Consider the following 26,652-nt stretch of genomic DNA (forward strand, 5'->3'; position numbering starts at 1 on the left):
ACACATTTCCATAGCCTAAGGAAGATTTTTTTTCCTGCAACAAGCAATCAGAAAGAATGATGTGCCATCTATCTTGTAAATGAATGCTGAGGTAGGGTGCCTGGCAGCATTTGACTCCCCAAGTGTTACAGGACTACACTTGCCAGCCATCAACTTTACAAAATGAAGCTAGAACGAGTGGGTCTGGGGCAGGGGCAGGCCCTGCCCAGCTGGGGCAAGGTGCAGGATGGAGCTGCTAGCAGCTTGTCGGGGGGGGAGGGGGCTGGCAGGGGGAAGGGAGTGGTGGTTTCTGCTGCTGCACGCATGCTGGGAGGGCGTGGGGGCTGTCTGTCCAGGATCTGCACGAGAGGGAGGGTGGGCTGCTGCTGTGGGCAGGGTTGGCACCAGGCTTTTCCCAGCAGGTGTTTGGGCCATGCTGCACTCAGGGTGGGCGGCAGTGGCACTGGGAGAGGACACTGAGGGGGCTACAGTGAATTTTTGGGTGGCTGCAGCTGCCCCTGTAGCCCTGCTCCCAGTGCTGCTGTTGCCCACACCAAGCAGTCTGGCCCAACTCCACTGCCAGGAAAAACCCGGCACAACCCTGGCCCCAGCCCACAGCGGCAGCCCACCCTCCCCCTTGCGCAGATCTCAGGCACATGACCCCCATGCCCTCCCGAGGTACATGCCCCGCCTCCCTGTGCCCCCCGGATGAGCCACTTGTCGTTCCATCCAGTGTCCCGACCTGGCTGTGCAGCACCTTCCCCAGCTCTAGTCCCTGGATGAGCTGATCTTCTGAGACCTGGCTGGGCCGGAGCCCAACCCCATGAGAGTTCCATTGCTGGTCTGGCGGTGGGATGCATGTGGTGTCGGGCCCTGGTCCGGCTAGGTCTGGGACTATTTGCTTGTCCAGGGGCACAGGGGGGAGGGGGCTCCTGCTGCTGGGCACACCTGGGTGGAGGCCCCAGGGGCCCATGCCTTCCCCATCTGTGCTCGGGGTACAAAAGGCAGCCTGCAGCAATAGCCACTTCCCCCTACAGAGATGGGGGGGGGCATGTGTCCCTTGGACCAAGCCAGGGTGCGCCCAGTGGTGGGAACCCTCCCCACACACCCTTTGATAAACAGATGGTCCCAGACCCAGCTGGACCGGGGCCTGACCCCACATCAGTCCTGCCACTGGACAGAGCCACGAAGTGCAGTGGGCAGCAGGAGCCACCTTTGCTGCCTCCACCCCATGCAGAGATGGGGGGGCATGTGCCCCCAGGGCCTCGACCAGGGTGCGCCCAGCAATGGAAGCCGCCCCCCACCCCCGTGCCCCTGGAGGAGCCCCCGGTCTCCAATCCTCCCACCACCTGGCTGGGCTGGGACCCCACTCACCTTCCTCTGTTCCTGGCTGTGCTGCACTCCATCTGTCCTTCACTGCAGGGGCCTCAATCTGGCCCCTGCCCCTTCCCCACAGACTGACCTGTTGGGCCAGGGGAGCGGGGTGCACATGTGTATGCATGCATGTGCCCAGCCCCGCCCCCTCCGCCCCCAGCCCAGGATCAACTGAAAGATGTTCTGCGATCGATCAGTCAATCGCGATTGATTGGTTGGCAAGCAGTGATCTACAGCCATGGGAATGGTGTCAGGCCCAAGTTGGGAAAGAGATGGTATTAAGGCTTATAGAAAGGGTGCCTAGGAGAGAGGGGATGACATTTAGAGAGGAAAATGTGAAAGGTAGTCAGGACACACCTGGTAACTGTAAGCTGTGTTAGCTGGGGGAGTCTCTTTGAAGGGCAGAGCAAGACGCTTCCTCACTTGCACAAGTAATAGAGGACTGGAGAAGATGCTGCTATGAATAGCTGCCTTGTCCTGTCCCTGAGGAGGTGGGAACTCTTGCATCTCAAACCCCTCCATGGTATTTGATTTTCATTATTAGACCATCTGTAATAAGAGTGAATTATAGTCAGCAGTTGGAAGGGGTCTGAAGCTGAAAGGAGTTAGCAGTTCTCAGCATATATGGAGTGGCAGCGATAAAGACTCAGGAGGGCACTTTTTAGAATCATAGAAAATTAGGGTTGGAAGGGACCTCAGGAGGTCATTTAGTCCAATCCCGTGCTTAGAGCAGGACCATCCCCAACTATATTATGCCAGCCAGTGCTTTGTCTAGCCAGGTCTTAAAAATCTGCAAGGATGGAGATTTCACAACCTTTCTGGATAACCGGTTCCAGTGTTTTACTACCCTCCTAGCGAGAAGGTTCTTCCTAATATCTAACCTAAACTTCCCTTGCTGCAACTTGAGACCATTGCTCCTTATTCTGCCATCAGCTATCACTGAGAACAGTTTAGCTCTATCCTCTTTGGAACCACCCTTTAGGTAGTTGAAGGCTGCTATTAAATCCCCTCTGTCTTTTCTTCTCTAGACTAAATACACCTAGTTCCCTCAGCCTCTCATCAATCGTGTGCCCCAGCTCCTGAACCATTTTTATTGCCCTCTGCTGCACACTCTCCAATTTATCCACATCCTTTCTGTAGTGGGGGGCCCCAAAACTGTACACACAACTCTGGATGTGGCCTTACCAGTGCAGAATAGAGGGGAATAATCATTTCCCTTGATCTGCTGGCAACACTCCTACCTTGCAGGCAGCCTTCTTGGCAACAAGGGCGCACTGTTGGCTCATATTCAGCTAACTGTCCACTGTAACCCTCAGGTCCTTTTATACAGAGCTGCTGCCTAGCCAGTTAGTCCCCAGCCTCCAGTGCATGGGATTGTTCCATCCTATGTGTAGGCCTTTGCACTAGTCCTTATTGAACCTCATGAGATTTCTTTTGGTCCAGTCCTTCAATTTGACTAGGTCTCTGGATCCTAACCCTACCCTCCAGCGCATCTACTGCCTGCCCCCTCTCCCAGTCTGGTGTCATTTGCAAACTTGCTGAAGGTAGACTCCATCCCATCTTACAGGTCATTGATAAAAATATTGAACAAAACTGGCCCCAGGACTGACCCCTGGGGCACTCCACTTGATACCAGCTGCCAATTAGACATCAAGCCATTGATTACTACCCTCTGAGCCTGATGGTCAGTGCAGTTTTCTATCCACCTTACAATCCATTCATCCAACCCGTACTTCCTTAGCTTGCTTGCAAGTATGTCATGGAAGACCATATCAAAAGCCTTGCTAAAATCAAGGTATACCACATCCACTGTTTCCCCCACACCCACAGAGCCAGTCATCTCATCATAGAAGGCAATCAGGTTGGTCAGGCATGGCTTACCCTTGGTGAATCCATGCTGAATGTTCCTGATAACCTTCTTGTCCTACAAGTGCTTCGAAATGGATTCCATGAGGATCTGCTCTGTGATATTTCTGGGGACAGAGGTGAGGCTGATCAGTCTGTAGTTCCCCAAGTCCTCCTTTTTCCCTTTCTTAAATATGGGCACTATATTTGCCCTTTTACAATCATCCAGGACCTCTCCTGATCACCATGAGTTTTCAAAGATGATGACCAGTGGCTCTGCAATCACATCAGCCAACTCCCTCAACACCCTTGGGCGCATCACAGCCAGCCCCATAGACATGTACACATCCAGTTTTTCTAAATAGTCCCTAACCTGTTATTTTGTCACAGTTGGCTTCTCACCTTCTCTCAAAACTTTGCTGCCAGGTGCAGTAGTTTGGGAGCTGACCTTGCCTGTGAACATCAAGGTGAAAAAGGCATTGAGTATTTCAGCCGTTTCTGCATCTTCTGTCACTAGGTTGCCTCCTCCCCCATTCAGTAAGGAACCCACACTTTCTCTGATCCTCCCCTTGTTGCTGACATACTTATAGAAACCCTTCTTGTCACAGTTCCCATTCCTTGTGAGCTGCAACTCCAATTGTGCTTTGCTTGTGCAATACTCTTATATTCCTCTCTAGCTGTACAAGTTTCCACTTATAAACTGCCTTTTTGTGATTTAGCTTACTGAAGAGTTCCCTTATTAAGTCATGCTGCTCTTCTGCCATACTTGCTAGTCTTCCTGTGCATTGGGTTGGTTTGTTTCTGCACTCTCAGTAAGGATTTTTTAAAGTATAGCTAGTTCTCCTGGACTCCTCTTCCCCTCAGACTTACTTCCCAGGGGAACCTGCCAATGAGTTACCTGAGTTGAAGTCTGCTTTTCTGAAGTCCAGGTCCTTACTCTGCTGCTTGCCATCCTTCTTTTCCTCAGGATCCTGAAGTCAATCATCTCATGGTCACTGCTGCCCAAGTTGCTGTGCACTACTACATTCCCCACCAATTCTTCACTGCTTGTGATCAGCAGGTCAAGAAAAGCATGGGCCCCTAGTTGGCTGCTCCAGCACTTGCTCCAGGAAGTTATCCCCAACACACTCCAAAAACTTCCTGGATTGCTTTTGCACTGCTGTATTGCTTTCCTAGCAGATGTCAGGGTCATTGAAGTCCCCCATATGAGAACCAGGGCCTGTGAGCTGTTTGAAAAAAGCCTTATCCACCACTTCCTCCTGGTCTGGTGGTCTATAGCAGACCCCCACCATGACATCACCCTTGTTGCTCTCCCCTCTGAACCTAACCCAGAGACTTTCAACAGGCGTATCTCCAGCTGCTCATACTGGAGCTCTGAGCAATCTTATGGCTCTTTTACATAAAGTGCAACTCCTTCTTCTCTTCTCCCCTGCCTGTCCTTCCTGAACAGTTTATAGCCATCCATGACCGTGCTCCGGTCCTGTGATCTCCCTCCAAGTCTCTGTTATTCCAATCACATTATAGTTCTGTGACTGTGGAAGGTCTTCCAATTCTTTCTGCTTGTTTCCCAGGCTTTGTGCATTCATGTACAGGCACCTAAGGAAACTAGTCTATTGCCCTGATTCTCAGGAAGAAAGAGAACCCCTCCCCTGTTGCCTCCTCCTGGTTGTGTTTCCTTGAGGTCACCCACTGTCCGAACCGCCTGCGGAGGGTTCGGGATTGAGAGGGTGGTCGGGGGTAGAAAGGTAAGAAAGATTTATTGACTTAACAAAAACACAACTACGCGTAGTAACAAAACAGACAATGACAGACAAAAGCAATTCGCATCGGCAACTTATCGGCAGTCCCCTCTGATGCCTGATACACAGCAAGCTTCTCTTTCCACAAAGTTCAGCGAAGTCAGGCGTCCCTGAACAGCACGGTCTGAAGGGTACCGGGAAGGACCCTAGAATGCAGTCCTTGGGCTCCTCGAGGTCCACGGGCCCACTGATCCAGGCAACAGCTAACTAATCCTTTTTACAGAGCTGTATCTTCCTTCTGAATGGTTTCCAGATATTCCAGCCAATTTAAAGCTTCTGAATGGTTCTGATAACATACAACCACTCAGATTCCTTTTACTTCAACTGTCCTTAGACTGACCAATTAACAGTATAAGCCTGCATTCCTTTGATAACGTAATTTTAACTACACCACAGGGCCTTACTACTTTGAGGCTTTGCTAAATTTACTAGGCCTTACTTTATACAAGGCCTCGCTACATCTTAAACATTAATTAGGCTTTTAGCAACAACATATAGCTTAATATCTAAACAAATAGAGAAAAACACATGGTCTAATTTTCATAGAGCCTTCAGCAAGCACCTTTATTACACAGACATAATTTCAGCTGTCACAACCCACTTCCCGACTTAGCTCAGGGTGTTGGTCTCCATCCCTCAGTGAACCTAGTTTAAAGCCCTTCCCACTATGGTAGCAAGCCTGTCTACAAAGATGATTTTCCATCTTTGTCAGATGGATCCCATCTCTTCCTAGCAATCCTTCTTCTTGAACAACATCTCATGGTCATAGAAGCTAAAGCCCTGCTGGTGACGTCACCTGTGCAGCCATGCATTGTTCTGCAGAATGTGTCTGCTCCTGCCCGGGCCCTGTCCCTTAACCAGAAGGATCAAAGAGAACACCACCTGAGCCCCCATCCCCATCACCCTTGTACCCAGAACCCTTTAGTCATTTTTGATTTGCTCAGGGTCTTCCCTGGAAGTATCACTGGTGCCCACGTGGATGAGCAGAATGGGGTAGTAGTCAGAGCACTGGATAAGTCTTAGTAATCTCTCTATGACATCTCGGATCTGGGCAAGCAGCAGACCTCCCAAGATAATAGGTCAGGCTTTCAGATGGATGCATCTGTCCCCCACAGAAGGGAGTCTGCAACCACCACCACCTGTCGCTTGTTTTTGGTGTTGGTGGTCTCGATCCTTCCCACCCTGGGGATGCCTGGTCTGTCCTCCTGCACCAATGGAACATGCCCCTCCCTCTGCATTGCTTGGGGTTCCTTTTTTGTTCTCCAGATGAAATGCTGCAGGTGGAGATGAAGATTTCTGCTTGCTGGCAGATGTCACAAGCTTCCAGCTTCGACCTTCCTTGGATTCCATGTCCTCTCCCTTCTCTAGTGCTGCCTTTGGCAGGTCTTTCTCCAAAGTCCTGGAGGTGTCCTCCAGCATTGAATCGATGAACTCCTTTTGGCAGGGAATGCTTTGGATCCTCACCATCTCCTCCTGTAGCTCTCTTACCTAGTCCCTGAGACACACCAGTAGGAGACACCACTTACTTTCCAGGCACTCCCCCTCCTGGCCATCACTGGAAGGAACCTGAAAGCCTCAGTCCACACAGTGCCAAACCCAGACCTGTGTGGAAGTCTCAATGGTGCGTGGTCCTGCCTGGACATAAACTTCACACGTGCAAAGAGAGGCAGTGTCAGTGGCTCTGGCATTGCAACATCCTTCAGCCACTTCTCTTGGCCTGTTAATCTGCCTCCTCTCTCTTACTGCCATTCTTCCAAGCGCACCTTCCCTAGCAAACTTGCCTAGAAGCTGGCCTATTTACTGTTCCTTGGCCCCAAAAGGTTCCTTTTTCCCTGCCTCCTTACACCAAACTTAAGGGCTCCACCCTCAAAGAGGCAGGGGTCAAACAGACTTGCAAACAGACCAGTGAACTGCTTACAGACTGCCTGCCCTGTTTGCTGCCCTGGTTTGCTTGCTCCCTGGTTTCTCAGGAAGTCTCCTTTTATACCCTGCTGGGCCTGGACTGGCTCTGCCCCCCTCATAAAGTCTTTTGTCTGGCACAGGCAGCAATCACTAAGCAATCACTCAGATAGCAACACTTCCAGCTTCTCAGAGCATACACCCAAAACATACACAGCCCACCAAACAAACATTCATCAAGCCACAGGCACAGGCAGCCCTTGATCACTTACCTTTCCCTTGCAGGATCTGGTGCCTGGGTTTAGGGCTGTGCGAAACGGCACTGTTCCATTCTGACTTCAGTTTCAAGGTGTAGATGGAACAGTGTTTTGTATCAAATATAATTTTGAGTCAAAACAGTGAGGTTGTTTTGATGCTGCTTCGACCATTTCTCTGGACCATGGGGCTGGGGAAATGAACTCAGCCCAACTGGACTGAGTTTCCAACCCCAGCTGGGAGGCGGGAAGTCAGCTGGGCTGACTTCCCTGATTGCATGGGGAGGCAGCCCAGCTGAACTGCCTCGCCATCCCCCGCACTAGCCATGGCTTCTTTTCCTCTTTTCCATCTTCCTTTTGCTCCCAGAAACCGCTTGCAAACTGCCTATTTTGTTTTCTGGCTTTGTGTTCTCTCTGTTCCCTTTGAGTTTTACAGGCTGCCATTTGCCTTAATGACTCCTGGTTTCATTTAGGATTTTTCTGGGTCAGGGGCTGTATTCATGCCTTTGCAGACAGGATCTCATTGGGTGGCATCTGATTCCATCAGTGAGGAGGCTGCAGCTATTCCCTTTGTCGTGCTGTGTGTATTGCTGGAATGATGGAGCCACTCCAACTCCTGCTGAAGTTAATGGCTGTTTGTCCTGCATACCAGCCCTGAGAGCTGGGCTGAGCTCCAAATATGTTCTATGGTGAAAGGCAAATACAGTAATCAGACAGCTCAGGCCAATACACTGGACCATGGTCTTAAGGTAAAGCTGCATTGGAATTGACGTCCTCATGCCTCTGACCTGACACCAGCCATTCTCATCTGGGTCTGCATACAACCAGAAGGCTCTTAGCTTCCTGAACTGCTCTTAGCAGTTCACACCCCATCTCTGAAGTGGATGTGAGAAATGAGAGCGTAGAGATGAGAAACCTGGGACAAACTGTCTTGAGGCTGAGGTGGTTTTATTGTCACTTCTTTATGGGCCAGCAGCTACCCTTGCCCAACCTGAGGTGTGGGTCTCAAATCTAAGGGCTTCTGATTCCTGAGGTAATTTATAACTACAAATTTCCAGCAAATGTCCTGTTTCCCCTTAAGGCCATCCCTGACCTGCTAGATTATTTTTTTCACTTGTACCCTTTAGATGTTATAGCAACCTCTGTGGCTCCCTATACACATGCTTGGTGGTGGTTCCTGGATAGGTGCTCTAATTAAAATGACCCACTATCACATGTATTAAGCCCTTATGCATTTCAAAATGGCTGTGGGATGCTTTATCTAAAGCTCATTTGATGCGATTTAGATAAAGTGCCCCCACGGCTATTTTGAAATGTGCAGGGGCTTAATACATGTGATGGTGAGGTGACGCTGGAGCATTCTAATTAGAACATGAACAAACACATCTATAAGGACCCTGTCATTCTACATGGTCAGATATGAAGCTGAGATTTGGCAGCAGTTCTGCTTGAATGGTGATGGATGCCCCCTTTTCTTGTTGGTCCTCTTTAGAGCCTTCTTAAAATCATCAGAATAACCAAGGACATGGAAGGGGCTTGGATGCCACTTATGAAATCTAGTTCCTCGAAGTGAAGATGCACTCTGGCTCCTGCTTTTGATGGTGCTCTGTATAGCACATTGATATCTTACAGAGGTCTCCAGCATTGCTATGCACAGATATATTTGAACAGTGAGATTGTGAATTGGAGGTCAAGTCTCCAGGAGACAATCATATGAAGTTCTTGCAGTCCCTGCAGGAATCTGGGGCACAGAAAACACAGTAGGAAACTTTATGTATGGATGATGTGTTTAACCTGCTTTAAGTGTGATCTAATAGCTAGGAACACAAAGCCAGCTCACCTGAGCACTCATGTTCCTGCAGCTCCCCATAAAGGCCAACCACTCTTTACCATGTGAGAGCCTCTGCATTAGGAGGGCAGTGTTTCTAAACTGCCACAGAGTATGGGTAGCCACTCATTTGATTTAGCCATGACAACAGATGCCTGGGTAAGTCTAACGCACGGAGCAGTGTGGTATTTACCTACAGATGTCCAAATGGAAGCTTTTTAGTTGTCTAAGTGGCATTTTGGCACTCACAAACAGGTAGCCCTTGTTTTCCTAGACACATAATCCTGCACGTGTAGACAGCAACGTAGGAGTGTATTTGGGCACAAGTTGCAGCGCTACGGTGGCAGTGGTGGAGGATCCTCCCATTTCAGCCTCAGTAGTTGAGTGTTTAGACCACTTGCCTGCACCACATATGGCCCTCTTGTGGCTGGTCAGGGGCCAACTTCAGAAGGGGGCACCAGAGAAGGGTTTGGGTAATGCTTAACCTGTGGCATGGACAAGAAGGACCTAGAACCTGGGTCTTTGGCTTCCCAAGTGAGTGCTCCTCCCACTAGTCATGGGTTTGGGGCCACCTACATTTCCATACCTTATGTGCTCATACACAGGTGTAGCAGAAAGCCCCTTTTCCTCTTGCCTGCAGTTGCTCTCCCCTCCTTGGATATGTTTTTCCTCTTCTACCTTTTCTCCTTCCTCTTTCTTTCACTTTAAGATAAGGAATTGTGTTTTGAAATTTGTGTGTGTGCATTTTGTATCTCCCCTTGTATTTTGGTATTTTTATCTATTTGTGTGCCATGGCATTACTTTTGTAGCTTATATTTTATACTCACCTTTCAACTTTCAACTAAATGTGTTTAGTTTCATAAGTAAGTTATACATTGTAACAATGTTAACAAGGGCAGGAATCAAACTGCCCTTCCCTGTATCAGGCTGGCCCCTGAAAGAGCGAGTGAATCAGTGATTGAATGTGTAACACGGTAGCAGGCAGCAATTAACACCTAAGGAAACTGCAGATCAACCAACGAAGAACTCAATAGAAGACAATGTAGCAACCGGGACATCTCTAAATGTCACTGATCAAGGGCTAGAAGCCCTGGCCTGAGTTAATCAACGCCGGGGACCAACTTTTGGGCTGAATATCTCCAAATCGACTGCTCCCAGAGCCCTATTCAAAATTCATCAACGGATGCCCAAACCTGCACGTACATGTGGATGACCCCTGTGGCTGACAGATGCCATCCAGTAGCCACCGAGGGGGGAAGTCCCAAGAGGGTCAACGACCCCTGGATTGGGCAAACCTGAAAACTGGGGAGTCACCAAAGTCTGCCAAGGGCAGATAAAAAGCAGTGAAAAGTGACCCTCAGCAGCACCCTCTTGATCTCCAACTTGACCAGCACCCGACCTGTCCAGCCAGAAGGACCAGCCGGCGACCCCCTTCTGGAAGATAACACCATGCTGAAAGAAGCCTCAACGGCAGATTCCAGCACCTGTGGGATAGGTATACCTGACTCTTGTAGCTTGCTACTGTGTGTGTGTGTGTGTGGAAGGACCAGCCCCAAGGTTTATGATTTAACTCATTATAGTGTTTCAATATGCCTAATAAACCAGAATTTTAAGGATCCCGAGTTGGACATTTGTAGCCAACACAGGTACAAGGGCTGTGTATACATAGCTAGGCACGTACACATCCAGTTTGTAGCCTACTGTGCATGCTCAGCCTATACATGTAGCAAGTACACCCACATATGTCTCCACACTGGTGGGAAACAGAATAGTTATCTGTGCATCAGTGCCCCAAATGCTCCTTTGACTTAAAAGCCTGCCACTTATATGACCACAGGGAAATGAAACGTCCCTCATAATGCTGAGCTCTTCTGTGAGAACACACCCTTCTGTACCCATTTTGCTGTCAGCCATACATGGCTAAGGTGTGCATATGAAACTGTGCCAGAAGGCAGGGCCCCCCAGGAGGGTCATGTGGGTCTTAGTTATCCTAGGATAAATAACCAGCTGTGAATATCCAAAAGCTCTCTATATACATAATAAAATGAGTCACCATAAACTTAGTGTATAGGTTGTCATTATTACTGAAGTATGGGCATGGTTATAAAGATCTGGGTGGCTACAAAGAAAATCCATGACAAACCTAGGCAACAGTGTATGTCTATATAATTGCTTTGAGAAATAAGCACTCAGCATTTACGGTGGTCTCAAGACCCTCTAGTAATTACTGATTTAATTTTTTGCTAACATAATTAATTGGTCAAATATTTGCTACAGCTAATGCTGGGTATTTTTTACTGGAATGTACTGGTGCTCCTGCCTCTACTTAGAAAGGCCACAGGTTCCTGGATGGAGGGTCTTGATCTTTTACTCAGGGTCACAGTGATCATTACATTTGGGGGCAGGAAGGGATTTTTCCCATGGCCAGATTGGCACAGGTAGTGATGGTGGGGGGTGGAGGGGTTGCCTTCCTCTGTAGCAGGGGAGAATGGTTATGGTTGTTTTACGAGGTACTTCTAAACATGAACTTACTGACTACTTCCCTTTCATACCAGTGGAAGGGTTGCTACTGGGGATTTATAATGGTTGCTAGTTTGCCTATCAAGCAATCCACCATTCTCCTACCTCACTTCCACATAAATGCAGGTTGCTGAGTACGCTTGACTTTCTAGCTGATTTTGAGTTGAGAATGGAGAGCACCATCAACGCTTTTGTGCAAAGTTGAAGCTAAAAGATTTTATGTGAAAATGATCAGAAAAACTCTACCATGGGCAAGGTGGATTTGGTTTCAACATGACAGATGTTTATATGTCCAGAGAAGGAAATTACATGGTGAAAGTGGGAGGCCCCTAACTTTGGGAAAGATCAGTATAGTTTTTATATTACCCAAATGGGTCTGATATAATCATCTTCACGCACAGACACATCCAATAGGTATATATATTATATTATATTTATATATATATATACACATTAACAAAGAAGTTGCAAAGAACCCAAAACAAAACAAATATGTTACATATGAAGAGAAAGTATGAGAGTTGCACTGTAACCAGAATTTCACCACATCCCAAGTCATATACAATGGATACTATGATACAAACATCCATCAGCAGCACAGAGCCCTGCAAGAGGCAGAAATACAGATGACACATGAACTTCCTGCAGTGACTCGAACCAATAGTCACTGGTCCTTTTCCCTCTGTGATTCTGCAACCCCTCTGAACAGGATGCTGCAAAAAGACAGAAAGCTTTCCGCGTTCATTCAAAGTCAGGGGCAGCAGAAGCTGGATGGGTTTGGATTGGTTGAAATTGCCATTGTGTCACTATTCCACCAGTCAGTTTTCACCAATGGGATTGGTTGCTAACAGGGTGAAGGCAAAGGTAACAAGCAGCAGGGGAGTTTTGCCTGGAAAGAGGATCCATCTACATCTGCAGAAGTGGGGATGGCTCTCTAGTGTAGGTGCCTGACTTGGACTGAGTTTTCTAGTGTAGGAACCAGACTTCACTCCTGGACTTGTCTAAGAGAGGCAAATGACTTGCTTTCCCCACCCTCCATTTAATAACAATTGTGGTCAGGTTTTGCTATTAAAGAAATACTGCAGAGAAAAATGCAGGCAACTTAGAAATTGTTCCTAACCTCAGCACTTTCTTTGGACTGTGCTGGGTCTTCTCTTTCCCACCAGCCACATAAGCACTATGGTTCCCCTCCCGTCTGTCATTGTTTCAATACTTAACCCTACTGTAACTAGTGCAATTTCATTACGTGCAAACATCACGTTAATGGCTCGTGTGCTCTGAGTTAATGGATGAGACAGAGTCCTCCAACAGAAATTCTGTCAGAACTGTGCCAGGGCCAGGCAACAAAAGCTTGGCACCCATTTTACAAAGGCTAGAATACATCTATAGTACTCAGGCATCCATTCAAGATGGATGCACTAGCAGCCTGTTGGGCTCACCACAAAGGGGACAGAATTAAATGGTATCCCTATGTGGCTCTGAAAACATCAACTTGAAAATGGCAATTTATCTCCATAAAACAAATGTGATTTTGTGCTTAGCTGCAGGGTAAGGCAGCTATGCAGCTTTGAATCCCTACCCAGTGCTGGCCGATGCTTGGGCCAGGGTAAACAAGTAAAAACCTTCCCTGTGCTCTGAAGTTGTCCATCACACCCTATGAATTACTGCCCTTCAATGATGGCAATAGCAGCCCGGATCAGTGTCAGGGAAAGCCAATCCATCTTCCATTTCCAGAACAGCACCAGGGGGCATATAATTTTTCTGCAGAGAAAATACCTTGCCCCTCCACCCCCCCAACCCACCATTAGGCAACCAGTCACAGTAACTGCTGAATTCATAAGGGCGAGAAATTTGTAGAGCGAATCAATTATGCTCTTTAGACACCCCATCCCTGTGAGGAGCTATCACTTTTCTGCTGGTACTGACAGCAACTCAGAGTTAATGAAAAGTATCCTTCAGCACAGATTGTTCAAGGCTCTGCAGCCTTTCCTATCTTTCATATCAGCCAGAACTGCAAACCTTTTACAATGTGCTGCCCAAAGAACTTATTTGACATAGCTGGAGGGAATGCAGGCACATCCTGTCCTTACTCAAACCCTAAAGAAGGATGTGATGCTGCAGACTTTGTCCGTGAGTGTGGCAGCTGCATAATGAGGTACACAACGGCTTGTGAGAGGTGAGGAAGCTGCTAGAGTGAAATGAAGATAAAGAAGGCAAAGCTCAGGCAAAGGAAGTGCATGTCAAACAGAATCAAAGCCCCTCAGATAGTTCAGGAAGGCAGAACGCAGGTGGGGAGGAGGCAATACACTTACTATCTTATTCAAGTAAGGAAATCTCAGATGTTTTCTCCAGGTGGCTGGCATTGCTCTGCAGGCTGTCCCACTCTGAGTCTGTATTCTCTGAGCCCAGGAGATGATTGGACGGCAGCCCAAGTGCATGCTACATACAGATCCAAGTTTAACAAGCCTCTCTCTGTGTCTGCTCAAAAACCCCACTGTCTATGAACCTCCCTTCAACATGGTAAGTTGCCCACTTACTGAAATCACTCCATCTGAATGAATCAGCCTGTCTTAAGAGGCAGCATTATGAGGTAGTTTTCCCATCAGCAAGACACAATGCTCTCTCCCCATTTGAAAAAAAAAAGAGGAAAAATTAAAGACAATTTCAGTTCATGAAGGAGCCATTCCACAGGACCCCCAAGAAGCTCAAACAAGGAAATGTTGCCAGAGGGAGAATTTCCAATGAAACCCAGATTCTGGTCTGGATCCTGTCAGCCAGACTCCTTGTCCAGAAGAAAGATTTCTCAAACTAGGAAGTTTTATTGATGTCAGTTTGACGCTGGGCCCCTTAAGCAAGGTATCCCTTTCAGATGGCAAAAGAAAAGCCAACGGACTGGTGGGCAAGTAGCCACAGCATAGCTTCTGTCCTTTGAAGCAGGACTTTAGTGTTGTAGCTACAATAATCTAGGAAATACATGAGAAGCAAGACTTGTTTGGTAATAATCTTTTACTGGGAGAGATGTTAGGGGAGATGGTGGTGAAACTGCTTTCCTCAGGTCTGGGAAAGAAGCAGATACAGCTCAAGCTAAATACTGTAGAACAATGACTTTTGTTTAACTCCATGTCAATGAAAATAAAGAAATGGAAGAGGACAGTAAACCTGTGGAACAAACAGAAGTTAGCTGAATTACTCGCCTCTTTTTCTCCTTGAAGGGGCTATTTTCATTTACATAATGGGGTACATAAAGCAATTTGTTCTACCTGGTATTTAGCTTCAGCCCTGTCTGCTTTTTTCCCAGAGGAAGGGCACTTTGTTAGACAAGCTTTCAGGCACATCTCCCCCAAATATATAATTGGTTCAGTAAAAGGTATCACCAAACAAACTTCTCACAGCTTTTGGTAGGCAGGGTGCAAACCTAATCTGAATCTGTCCATAGCCATAGCACAGCCTTTCCTTTGCATCCATGGAAATAAGACTTCATACTGTTTCTCATTTGTGTGGAATTACAACATCTAGCTCCCCAATCAAACCAAGGCCCCAGTTTGCAGTGTTTGCATCCTCTAGGTTTTTTCTCCTCAGGATCCACCTTCCCCTGCCTAACTTCTGTCAGTGTTGATGACTGGGTAAAAAGGCTCCTCACTATAAAAAAGTGAAATAGTCTGGTTTGAAGAGTCAGTCTCATTCTGCTTGAATAGCAGTTTGAGGTGCCTGGATAGGGAGACAGCCTGACAAAATAGGATTAGCAAAGACCTTGGGGGTTCTCAAAAAACTGAGATAAATGGCAAGAGGATGGAGAGTCCCTGCAAATGTGAAGGCCCTGGGACTAAATTTTGCTTTGGGAATAGCCCTGTGTTTTCTCAGACAGGGGAAGTGGTCATATTTCCAACAAATGTTGCCAGGACAGGCTGCCCTGCCATTTCTGGGACTAATTTTGATCTTTTTGCTATCTGCCTTTATATAATTTGCCAGTCAAACCTCAAACAAACTCAACCTATGGAAAAGAAAGTGCATTCTGAGTAGATCTCTGTGCAGAAGCAATGGTACAGCTCTTGCACATAAATAATGGATAAATTCCTCACACACTACAGAGTAATCACATACCTTATGGACCACTTGCTCCATTTCGCTTCTGTGCAGATGATTCTGCTCTGCCTGTCTGAGCTTCCCTTGCCAGGTGGCAACAGCAGCAACATGAAAGGTGACCCTGGCTCTTTCCAAAGCCCCCATTCACAGAAGATAACGCTCTTTCTGGGGGAACATCTTGCATTACACCATGAGAAGTTGAAGCAGAGATATCCATGTGACGTGTTGGCTTCTACAGCCTGGTCACATCTCCAAAGCAAAACACAACATATCCTAACAGTGAGAGGGAACACTGCATGATGGAACCAATGCTGCACAACTGGACCTCAATTTGTTCTACATCACACAGATTAGGTATCGGCCAGTGGGCTGGCTTGGCTGGGGTCTCCCTGATTTACACTGAAATATGGCCTCCTAAAGAAGACAGTTAGAAAATAGGGATAGGGATAGGCTTAACTTTCCTCTGCCACAGGATTTGAGATCTGAGTGCTTGACGAGCGGGAGTTGTTGAATGCTGCTGAAGGCAGCAGGCTCATCCCTGAGAGAACAGTTCTCCCAGTGCCAGTTCCACCTAAACATACTGCTTACTGTGTAAAAGGCTCTAGCTTTCTGGTTGTGGGCACTTCTCTGGATATAAGAGTTACGCTGCTTGTTTTATCTTTTGTCCTGAAGATGCTGCTAAATGGAGCTTCCTGCCTGACTGGTGATTTTGCAGGCCTGCTTAGCATTTCTTGCAAGGCTACGAGGCCTTGCTGATTCTGCTCTTCTACAAGCTCATACCTGGAGAGAGCTGTTTTCTTACCACTCTCCTTTGGATATATCCACTCCACCAATATCTCTTGAGGGGACCATGGAACCAGCATTGTGCCCATCCAAGTGGCTAAGGAGGTGGCACTAAGCCTCCCCCACCACTGTCCTCAGCCCCCAAATAAAACCAAAACAATCCACATGACAATCTGGTTTGAGAAATTCAATCACACCACAAGGGAGTTTCACAAGCTTCATTCACAAAGAAATGGAGCTTGTCAACAAAGTTTATTTAACAGCTTTTTAAAGTTTCTTCCCCACACCCCCCTTAAAAAAATTAGCTTCATGTGAGAGAGTATTTGCTTGCTGAGCACTATATAGCTGGCTGCAGGAAGTGCTTCCTTGATCTAGGCTGTTCGGAAGCTCCCAAGGGCTGGCTGCTGACTACTAGCTCCTGTTAACAATCTCCACGCAGGACTGTGGAGAACAGGAGGTGCAGGCTGCAGCTTAGTGACAAGCTTTCATCCCTGATACATACGGGGACTCCTGGGGCCTGCAATTACACTCCTGCTGCTCTGGGTAATCTATGAAGTCTGGGGCAGGCAGGCCTGAGAGGATCATCAAAGATTTGTTCCAGATGGTAAATGTTGGACAGACTGGGAGAATGAAAGAAACTTCAAACGTATGCAGATGGAGAGAATTTGCCGGGTCATAGAAGGACAGGGCATTGTTGTCATAATCCAGGAGGATGCCAAGGCGCTTCATCTGAGGGTGGACCTCCACCAGCATTTCTTTGTTGTTGTGTCTCACCACGAAGTTGTTGTTGCAGCGAGAGAAGACCCAGGAGGAGGAGTTCTTGCCAATCCACTCATTCTTTGGGGCAGACTTATATGCTACGCCAATAGCATACCTAGAGCAGAGAGTAATAGACACACATTACCAATTTAAATCCACTGACATACAAAATCCAGGTCCCCGAAGGCTAATTTAGCTGTCTATTTCGAGTGCATACATTCCCCGCAAAATGGGGCTGCACCCAAACAAGCCACTGGATGGAAAATGAGAGGGGGTTTCCCAGATATCAGCTGCTCTGCTCATGTGCAAGCTCTTACTCTACCATGCCTGAAGTTAACCTGCAGTAGCTCAGCTCTCAATGGAAGGGGGGTAAACTACCACTGACTAGTTTTCACCCACTGGGGAGTAAGAGCATGCACACAGGCCATTACCACAGAGTGGCTGACATGATGAAACTCCCCACCCTTCTACTTTCCAGTAATTTGTTACTCCTGCATGTAACTTCATCTCTCTGTTTTACCGTGATGACCCCAGAATACAAGCTATACATGGATTTGCTACAAGCAAGCTGCAAAGTGGGACCAAGACAACAGCAGAAGATACACACTGAAAAAACATGCATGCCAGAAAGTTCCCTGGTGGAACTGATTTCTAGTCACAGATGACATGTGCCAACTTGCTATCAAGCCTGCATATTCCCATTCCAAGTTCCTCCATAATGGAATGTTTTAAAAGGAAACTTACCCAAAGCAAAGGAAGGACATTTGGAATCTAGGCCACAATTTGGGTCATAGGTGGAAAAGGATTTTAGTGAAAGGGAGCAATTAGGGACAATAAAAATAAATAACCACAGACTCCAGAGCAAGGGTTTTCAACCTTTTTGGGTAAGTGTACCCCCGATGGCCAGTCAAGAAGGAAGAAGTCCCACAGTGGCCGATCGGCAAGCAGGGGTGGGGTGCAGGGTCCCTCACCAACCTGTCGACGAGTGGGGTGGGGGAGTCCCCCCAGCAGGGGACAGAACAGCAGAGGCTCCCCATGCCTGAAGAAGGGTGACTGTGCCCGAAAGCTTGCCAAGAAATTTTTTCCAAATACTTAGTTGGTCTAATAAAAGATATTAGATCTACTCAAAGAACCGTGTCTGCCTATTTTCTTAGACCAACACAGCTACAACCAAAAACCCAGCAACATGGGAGATTTCACAGTGGCTTCAGCACAGAAATTGTTACATTTTTTTCTCAGCAGAGCCCATCTGGCTGCTTTACAACGCGCCATCTGTTTCCTACAATGCTCGTCCCAATAGCACAAGTAGCACAAAACAGCTTTACACTACAGAAAATGAGCCTACAGCAGCTCTGCTAAGAAAAGCATTATTCCCTTCCAGCCCAGTCTCTTTCTGCCAGGAAGGGAGAAGGGCTAGAAGTGACACAGGCTGGCTCTTTTAGGAGGAACTGTGCATTTCAAGCCCACTGTGTCAGCAAAAGCAAAACAGCTTTAAAAAGGTGGTATCAGCTTGTCAGTGTTTCTTTAATGTTTGGTGGCTAACTCCTGCTGTACAAGGGGAAGATCAGAGGCAGCGCCTTCCTAGGAATTTGGCTGCTGGGACTTACAGCGTTGCAAACTCCATTCTCTAGTCACATTTGAGTGCGTATGTGTGGGGTGGGGGGGGTGGAGCTCCTGATGTGAAAGTGTTTTTTAACACCTAGGAAACTTTAAATATGAGTTCATCAACATAAATAGCTTGAAAGCAGCTTGCCTTGTTTATGTTCTATATCCAGTTCACACATGGGGTTAACCATTTAAAACAGCTCCCACATCCAGGAGTGGCACACCTGCACACAGCTGTTAGGGGGTCCTAAGGCAATCAAAGAAGTGTTACAAGAAGGTTAGGCAGCTGAAGGGGGATTGTGGAAGGAAAATGGAGGTATTGGGTCTTTGGCATCCAGTAACTTCTGGCAGAGATTAGGGACTATGCCATGCCTGCTCTGAACTCATCCAGTAGCAAGAATGAAGAATGAGAAAGGTGGAGGCCGAAGGAAATATAATCAAATTTTAGGGAAAGGAACATAGGTTTTGTTGCACCCGTTCAATGCCCACTGACACATATCTGGTATCCTGCCTCAGGCAGCAGCCAATCTTGGATTCTTCAAGGTAAAACAAGAAGCATCGTCAGGGGATGGGGATGCAGAGGTGCAGGAGGACACTTTGATGTCAAGCCAGGTGATGCGAGCAAGAACAACCCAGGTAAGTGACAAGGGCCTGGACAAGCTTGGGAACAAGAGGGCAGTACGAACACCCATAGGAGGGCTCAACTGCCTCTACACAAATGCTAGAAGTATGGGGAATAAACAGGATGAACTCACCCTCCTGTTAGCTAGCAAAAACCCAGACCTGGTTGGGCTTACAGAAACCTCGTGGGATTCTACCCACGACTGGGCAGTAGACATTGAGGGCTGTAGGTTGTATAGATAGGATAGAATCAGGAAAAAAGGGGCGGGGGTGTAGCACTCTATGTTAGAGCAGTACACGTCCTCAATGATCAGGATGGGGTCAGAGGAGGGGCAAACTGAGGCGCTCTGGGTTAGAATGCAAGGGGGTCATGGGGAAAGGGACTTGGTAGTGGGTGTCTACTACAGACCACTTCACCGGGGGGATGAGCTGGACCTGGAATTTTCCGGTCAGCTCACGGAGGCTGTAAGGACAAGGGATATGGTTGTCAGGGGTGACCTAAACTACCCAGACATCTGCTGGGAGGATCAGTCAGCCAGGTCTGAATGCTCATGTAGGTTTTTAGCCTACATACAGGACCTCCACCTAACCCAGGAGGTACACAATCCCACCAGAGGAAATGCCTTGCTGGACTTGGTCCTTGCCACAGGTGATGACCTGGTGAGGAATCTGCGGGTGCTCGACTACCTAGGTGTTAGTGACCATCGTCTGCTGGAATTTACTACCTGGTGCAGGGCAGTGAAAGCAAGCATCAAGGCAAAAGTCCTTGACTTCAAGAGGGCCAACTTCAATTTGCTAAGGAGATTAGTGAGAGAGACATTGGGGACTCGGAGCCTCAGTGAGATGGGAATCCAGGACAGATGGTTGTTCCTTAAGGAGATGATCCTCCGATCTCAGAGGGAGTCAGTCCCAACGTGAACCAAAGGGGGCAAGGGTGCTAAAATACCCCCTTGGCTCAGTAAAGGCATCCAGGAGGTCCTGAGGGCAAAAAAGGTGGCATACAATCAGTGGAAGCAAGGGGCAATCACCAAGGAGGATTACACTTCCATTGCTAGTGATTGCAGGGAGGCTGTTAGGAAGGCCAAGGCAGAGGCAGAACTAGGGCTGGCAACCAGAACGAAGGATTGAAAAAAGTCCTTTTTCAAACATATAGGGAGCAAGAAGAAGGCACCAGGGAACGTGGGGCCCCTACAGGACAGGCTTGGCAATCTGGTGATTTCAACAAAAGAAAAAGCTGATCTATTCAATGAGTTCTTTGCCTCCATATTTCTGAGCAGGGACCAGAACAACTCCCCCACTAAGATTACGGACAGGCTCAGGGGACACAACACCATGCCTAAGGTCAGGGACAATTTAGTTAGGGAACTTTTGGAGGGGCTGGACGTGTTTAAATCAGCAGGTCTGGATGCTCTTCATCTGAGGGTACTGAGGGAATTGGCAGAGGTCCTAGCAGGGCCCCTGGCACGGCTGTATGAGCGCTTGTGGTGCTCTGGTCAGGTCCCAGAGGACTGGAAAAGGGCCAATGTGGTTCCCATTTACAAGAAGGGGAGAAAGGAGGACCCGGGTAACTATAGGCCAGTTAGTCTCACCTCGGTCCTTGAGAAGAACTTTGAGAAAATTATCAAGGAGCACATCTGTGGGGACCCAGCAGGGGAGGTAATGCTCAGGGGCAACTAACACGGGCTCACTGCAGGCAGATCCTGCCTGACTAACCTTGTTTCCTTTTACAACCAGGTCACAAAGTCCTTGGATGTGGGCGTTGAGGTGGATGTCATCTACCTGGACTTCAAGAAGGCCTTTGACACTGTTTCTCACCCCATTCTCATAAAAAAACTAGGCGACTCTGGCATTGATGCCTACACAGACAGATAGGTGGCAAATTGGCTCATTGATCACACCCAGAGAGTAGTGGTGGACAGATCGTTTTTGACCTGAAGGGATGTGGGCAGTGGAGTTCCCCAGGGCTTGGTCCTCAGGCTTGTGCTATTCAACATCTTTATCAGCAACTTGGAGGTGGGTGTGGAAAGCACATTGTCCAAATTCGCTGATGACACAAAGATGGGGGAGAAATGGGCACACTGGAGGGGTGGGACAGAATCCAACTAGATCTAGACAGGTTACAGCGCTGGGCGGATGAGAATAGGATGGAATTCAACGCAGACAAGTGCAAGCGATGCATCTAGGGAGAAGGAACCTGCAACATACCCATAGGCTGGGGTGTTAACACCCTTCTCAACAACACAGTGGCTGAAAGGGATCTTGGAGTCATTGTTGACTCCAGGATGGACATGAGCTGCCAATGCGAGGAAGCGATCAGTAAGGCTAACTACACTTTGTCGTGCATCTACAGATGCATCATAAGCAGGTCCAGGGAGGTGATCATTCACCTCTATGCAACACTGGTCAGGCTGCAATGGGAGTACTGCATCCAGTTCTGGGTGCTGCACTTCAACAGGGATGTGGCTAACCTCCAGAGGGTTCAGAAGAGGGCCACTCACATGGTCAGGGGGCAGCAGGCCAGGCCCTATGAAGATAGACTAAAGGGCCTGAATCTATTCAGCCTCCATAAGAGAAGACTAAGACTGAGAGGGGATCTGGTGGCCGTCTATAAACTCACCAGGGGAGACCAGCAGAAAATAGGTGAGGCTCTATTCCCCTGGGCACCACCTGGGATAACAAGGAATAACGGCCACAAATTAATTGAGAGCAGGTTCAGGCTCGATATCAGGGGGCATTACTTTACGGTTAGGGCTGCCAGGCTCTGGAATGGGCTCCCAAGCGAGGTGGTGCTCTCCCCTACCTTGGGCGTCTTCAAAACGAGGTTGGATACATTTCTGGCTGGAGTATTATGATCCTAGCACTTGTTCCTGCCCAGGGCAGGGGGTCAGACTTGATGATCTGTTCAGGTCCCTTCCAACCCTAGAAACTATAAGCAAAAAACAAACCAACCCCAAAGCCTGTTTTGTTTTATCACTTTTCTTTGGGAAAGTGAAAGTATTCCTGAGTCTCATCTCAACAGCAGCATGGGCTAAAGGAGACAAAGGAAGGGAGAATAGCAGAAATCCTTTAATTTTGGTTGCCTCACACTTTTCACTAGAAAAAATCTTCTGATCAACATTGAGAGCTAAGTGTCCCTTATAGTATGCAGAAAGTCTGTGAAACTGGGCAGAGGGGTTAGTTCTGGCACAGGGGAGGAGGATTTCGTTGGTTTTAGAACAATCTGGTCAGAGCCGCAAAAGCTGTTAAAAGTTGGCAAATCCTGTACAGAACAGTTTACTCAGTACAATACTCTTGATTTGCTGCCCCAAACCATGACTGTCCCATTAGTTCTGTGCATACGCACTGACCCAGGCCTCATTTTATTGTCTTACACAGAACCGTTCTGGATGGAAAAGACCAAAAGTGATCTCAGTCCTTGTCTTCTTGCCGCTGTTCTTCCTCCATCACACCCAAAGGAAGGGTGCAGTGAGCAGGTTTAAATGACTTAAGGCTTGCTTGCTTTCCTGACTGGGTTGGGGGGTCAAACTCACTTTGTGCCCCATGCCAAATCTAGATTGTGGCACTCCTTGCAGGGCATATCTAGCCTGGGAACAAGGAAGCTGCAAGTGTGGTGGAATTTCCTGGAGCATGTGGTGGTACCATCTCTGGTTCTGTGTTGCAGCTGGAGCTACAGCCACCGTGTACTCTGTGCTGCACCTGCTGCTGTGTCCCATGCTATGTGCTGTGGCAGCAGCTCCAATTTCAGCATAGACATGGGGGTGGCAGCAACAGCCCTGGAGGTAGCGCCATGGCCATGAAGATTCTGTGGCCAGACACTCCCTCTGATGATACCAGTAGTCCAGTGGGGTACACAGAGGAGCTTGGTGGGCCAGATCTTTCCTGTAGGTCATATATTTAACACTCCTGCTTTAAAGATTCTTTTAATTGAGCAGGGCTTCTTAACTTCTGTAAGTTACACAAATCTGGAAAAGAATTCAGTCCTCGTGTGTGGCAGACTCGCATGTACTCACCCCTGAGACTCAAATTAAGTCTGCAAAAGTCTTTTGAATGACGTGATCATGCATTTCTAAAAAAACACTTTCTATTAATTATATTTTAATGAAAGTGTCAGAAATGAATACTTCAGAAATAAAGCACAATCTTGCTTTTAAGATTACAGACGTTGTGGCACACAACCGTCAGGGCATACTGCTTTTTGTACTAGTAATGCAGATATCATATCATATACAAGGTGTGCCCAACATATGGCTCATGGAGTGGATCTGGCCCATGAGCCACATCATCTGGCCCCCAGTACTGGCCCTGGGTCTTGAGATGACCCACATGCCACACACAGAGCAACACCAGGCCCAGGTGTTGCTCCCTCTGGGACCTATGCTGCATGCAGCACCCACATGGGGTCAGTCCAGAACCCCCAGCTCCCACATGTTGGACCCAGTGCCCACTCTGACAGGTCTGGGACTCTCACTGCATGCTACAACCAGGACCCACAGGGCCAGATGAGTTTGGCATCCCTGCCATATACCAAGTTAGAGTCCTGGCTCACTCAAATAATAGTCTCACTTTTAAGGACTCTCATTCCCTCACTCCTTTACAATCAATTAACATGCAGCTGAATGCATGCACAGTAAATCTTTCAAAAGATATCATTTTAACAACTTATCGATAAAAAAATAAATCATATGCTAAAATAAAAAATCTATTTTAACATATATATTTTTTCCAGAAATATTTGTCCAGATTTATGGGGTTTTTTGAGTAGTATATATTGAGATGACTGCATAACAGCTCAGAATAGTCTTATTCTTGTATATTATGTGGGGAGGGGATGAGAGGGGGTGTGTGGAGGGATGTGGGGAGAGCTGTGTGTGGGCAGGGCTGCTCGCATGCTACATCCTGGGAGCCGGCCGGGGCAAGGGAGAGGGTAAGGAAGGGAAGGGTGTGGGCAGGGGGCATGTCTAGTAGAGCTTGGTGGTGTAGGTGCAGGTGTGGTCCCCCCACCACTTCCCCATCTGGCCAGCGGCTGCCCCTCAGGTGCTCTCCATGGGGCTGTGCCCCACCCATTCCTGCCTGGGGAAGCCTGTGCCATGCTCCCACCTGCACTCTCCCCGTGCCCACCGATGGCACTGCCCCTGCCCTGGCCCGGCCAGTGTGTGTAGCTTCCTGGCAGGGCTGCTGCCAGTGCTGCTACAGTCACCTAGGGCAGGGGTTCCCAACTTTTTTAGATTGTGCAGTCCAGAAGTGGCTGGCGTACTATGGAGTGGCAGCCAACCCTTTTTTATACTCAACCAACCCTTCTGTGGAGCAGCAGCCAACCCTTCGTGGCCCAGGGTTTGGGAAGCTTTGACCTAGGCAATTCTGAGTTCCTCCTGCCTTCAACAGCTCCTCCTCTTCCTGCCCCTGCTGTGCTGCTCCCATCAGCAGGTAGTGTGGGGCACCACATGCCCAGCCAGGCAGGGGCTCCAGCTCCTGGATGACTTCCACCCCCTCAACTGTCCAGCACAATGAGCAGCCGCCAGCAAGCAGATGAGTGGGTAGAAGGCAGCCCTACTGGGAAGCTGTGCACATTGGCCAGGGCTGAGGTTGGGGCTGGGGCCAGGGCAGTGTTACTGGTGGACGAAGGGTGGGTGTGGGAGGGAGCGTGGTGTGAGCCGTATTTTGCCCACCCCTGACCTAGACACTGGAATAAACAGTAGAATAGAGGTGACATGTTTGAACACACCACAGATATATGACTTGTATTCCTGTCCACACATATCATATATACCTGACATGACTGATAGGGCATTTTTTATTGTATTAGCATGTTTATTAATAAGCTGGGAATAGACACAGGGCCCGTTTCTCTCTGTAGCAAACTTCATACGACTGCTCCTGTGTCTCTTGCACTTTCATGCTGAGAATAAACAGAGTAGTCTAGCAGAGAGCCAGGTTTAATTCCTTGTTCTGTTATACACTTCTTGTTTTGTTATGCCCAAATCTATATTGGTCCCTGAGATGCCTCCATTTAGGAATTGTAAGACTTGAATATTAGTGTGTGGGTAAGCAGATCCGTGCTTCCAGGATCCATTTTTTCTTTTTAAATTAGGCAGAATCCTAAATATAGGAATTAGAACCAGCATCTGTCCAATGCAATCCATGTGGGCGCAGTCACACTCCCCTTCTGACCCTACGGACCTTTGCATTCTTGGCTGTAAAGCAGCTCAACTTTGGCCAGAGGGGTGAAGACTGTGCCCCTTACCCCAAGCTGTCAGGGTATTCTGCTGCTGGGAAATGGGAGTCTGGTTACCCTGAGATGGAGGAAGTCCTAGAATCTAAGGGCAGAATGCCATTTCCTTTTGTGGGTGCCTATTGATGTGCTGGTCCATTTCTAATTAGAATGCATCAGAACAGACTCAGTTAATCAAGTCTACTCTGTGTTTTAATTAGAACATTCCAGCATGGAATCATTGGCATGTGTATAAGGCCCCACAAGTTTAAAAATGGCTGCAGATAAAACAAGCTAAAGCAGCAACCAAACTTAGATTAGCAACCATTCAACCTCATTGAATGAGGTTTAGATAAAGCATCCCACAACCATTTTCAAATGCACGGGAGCTTAATACACATGACAGTGAGATGCTTTAATTGGAGCAGCTCTCCGGAAACTGCTCTAATTAAAATGTCTCCCTCTCCCCCCACCAACCCCTGAGCATGTTTACAGGCAGCCTATGTGTTTAAATGGCAGTTCTCTACCTGCATAAGTGGTGTTTTTGCCTCTTATGCACCGCTTGTGATTTTTTCCCCTGCAGTGTGGACATGTACATGTGCACACATATGCACAGTAGGCTACACACTGGCTAAATACATGCTTACATGTACTTGTACTGTATAGAAGTCCCAGAAAAAGGACAGGAGGTACTCCCCTGTTTTAGCTCCAGTAGATGAGCAGTGAGGGCACTTGCCCAGGAAGAATCAGATTCCAGTGCCCTCAACCCCACCCCCACCCCCTTTCCCAGAGATAGGTATATGCCAATCTCCATTTGAAGTAGACCTCATGGTTAGCCATAATAGGGAGATATACGAGGCCAGGAGGAACCATGCAAGCTTGAAGAGGCATAATTCAGTGAGATGGCTGCTGAACTAAAAAGAATCAGGTCTCAGGTTCTAGTCTATGTCCCTGTTACTTATAGGGCAGAAACCTCTTCACTAAACTGCTCTCTGTCCCTTTTATCCAATGATTACTAAATACAACAGGCAGGGTCTCAGCTTCAAAAGGCACACTAGAGACAGGACTGAGTACTGTCTAACCAGTAGGGTCAAA

General features: G+C 47.9%; 1 protein-coding gene across 2 annotated transcripts in view; it reads right to left on the reverse strand.

Moving 5' to 3' along the window:
• Nucleotides 1–11,952: 11,952 nt before the first annotated feature.
• Nucleotides 11,953–26,652, reverse strand: part of MID2 (midline 2) — a 386,515-nt gene continuing 371,815 nt past the window's right edge. For both annotated transcript variants that reach the window (XM_025213243.1, XM_006031563.3), the window contains one exon: nucleotides 11,953–17,238. In XM_025213243.1, coding sequence (XP_025069028.1) covers nucleotides 16,836–17,238 — 403 coding nt within the window. In that variant the 3' untranslated portion in view covers nucleotides 11,953–16,835. The remainder of the gene's footprint in view (nucleotides 17,239–26,652) is intronic.

The sequence above is a fragment of the Alligator sinensis genome, unplaced genomic scaffold, assembly GCF_000455745.1.
Source record: "Alligator sinensis unplaced genomic scaffold, ASM45574v1 scaffold414_1, whole genome shotgun sequence".
Lineage (NCBI taxonomy): Eukaryota > Metazoa > Chordata > Crocodylia > Alligatoridae > Alligator > Alligator sinensis.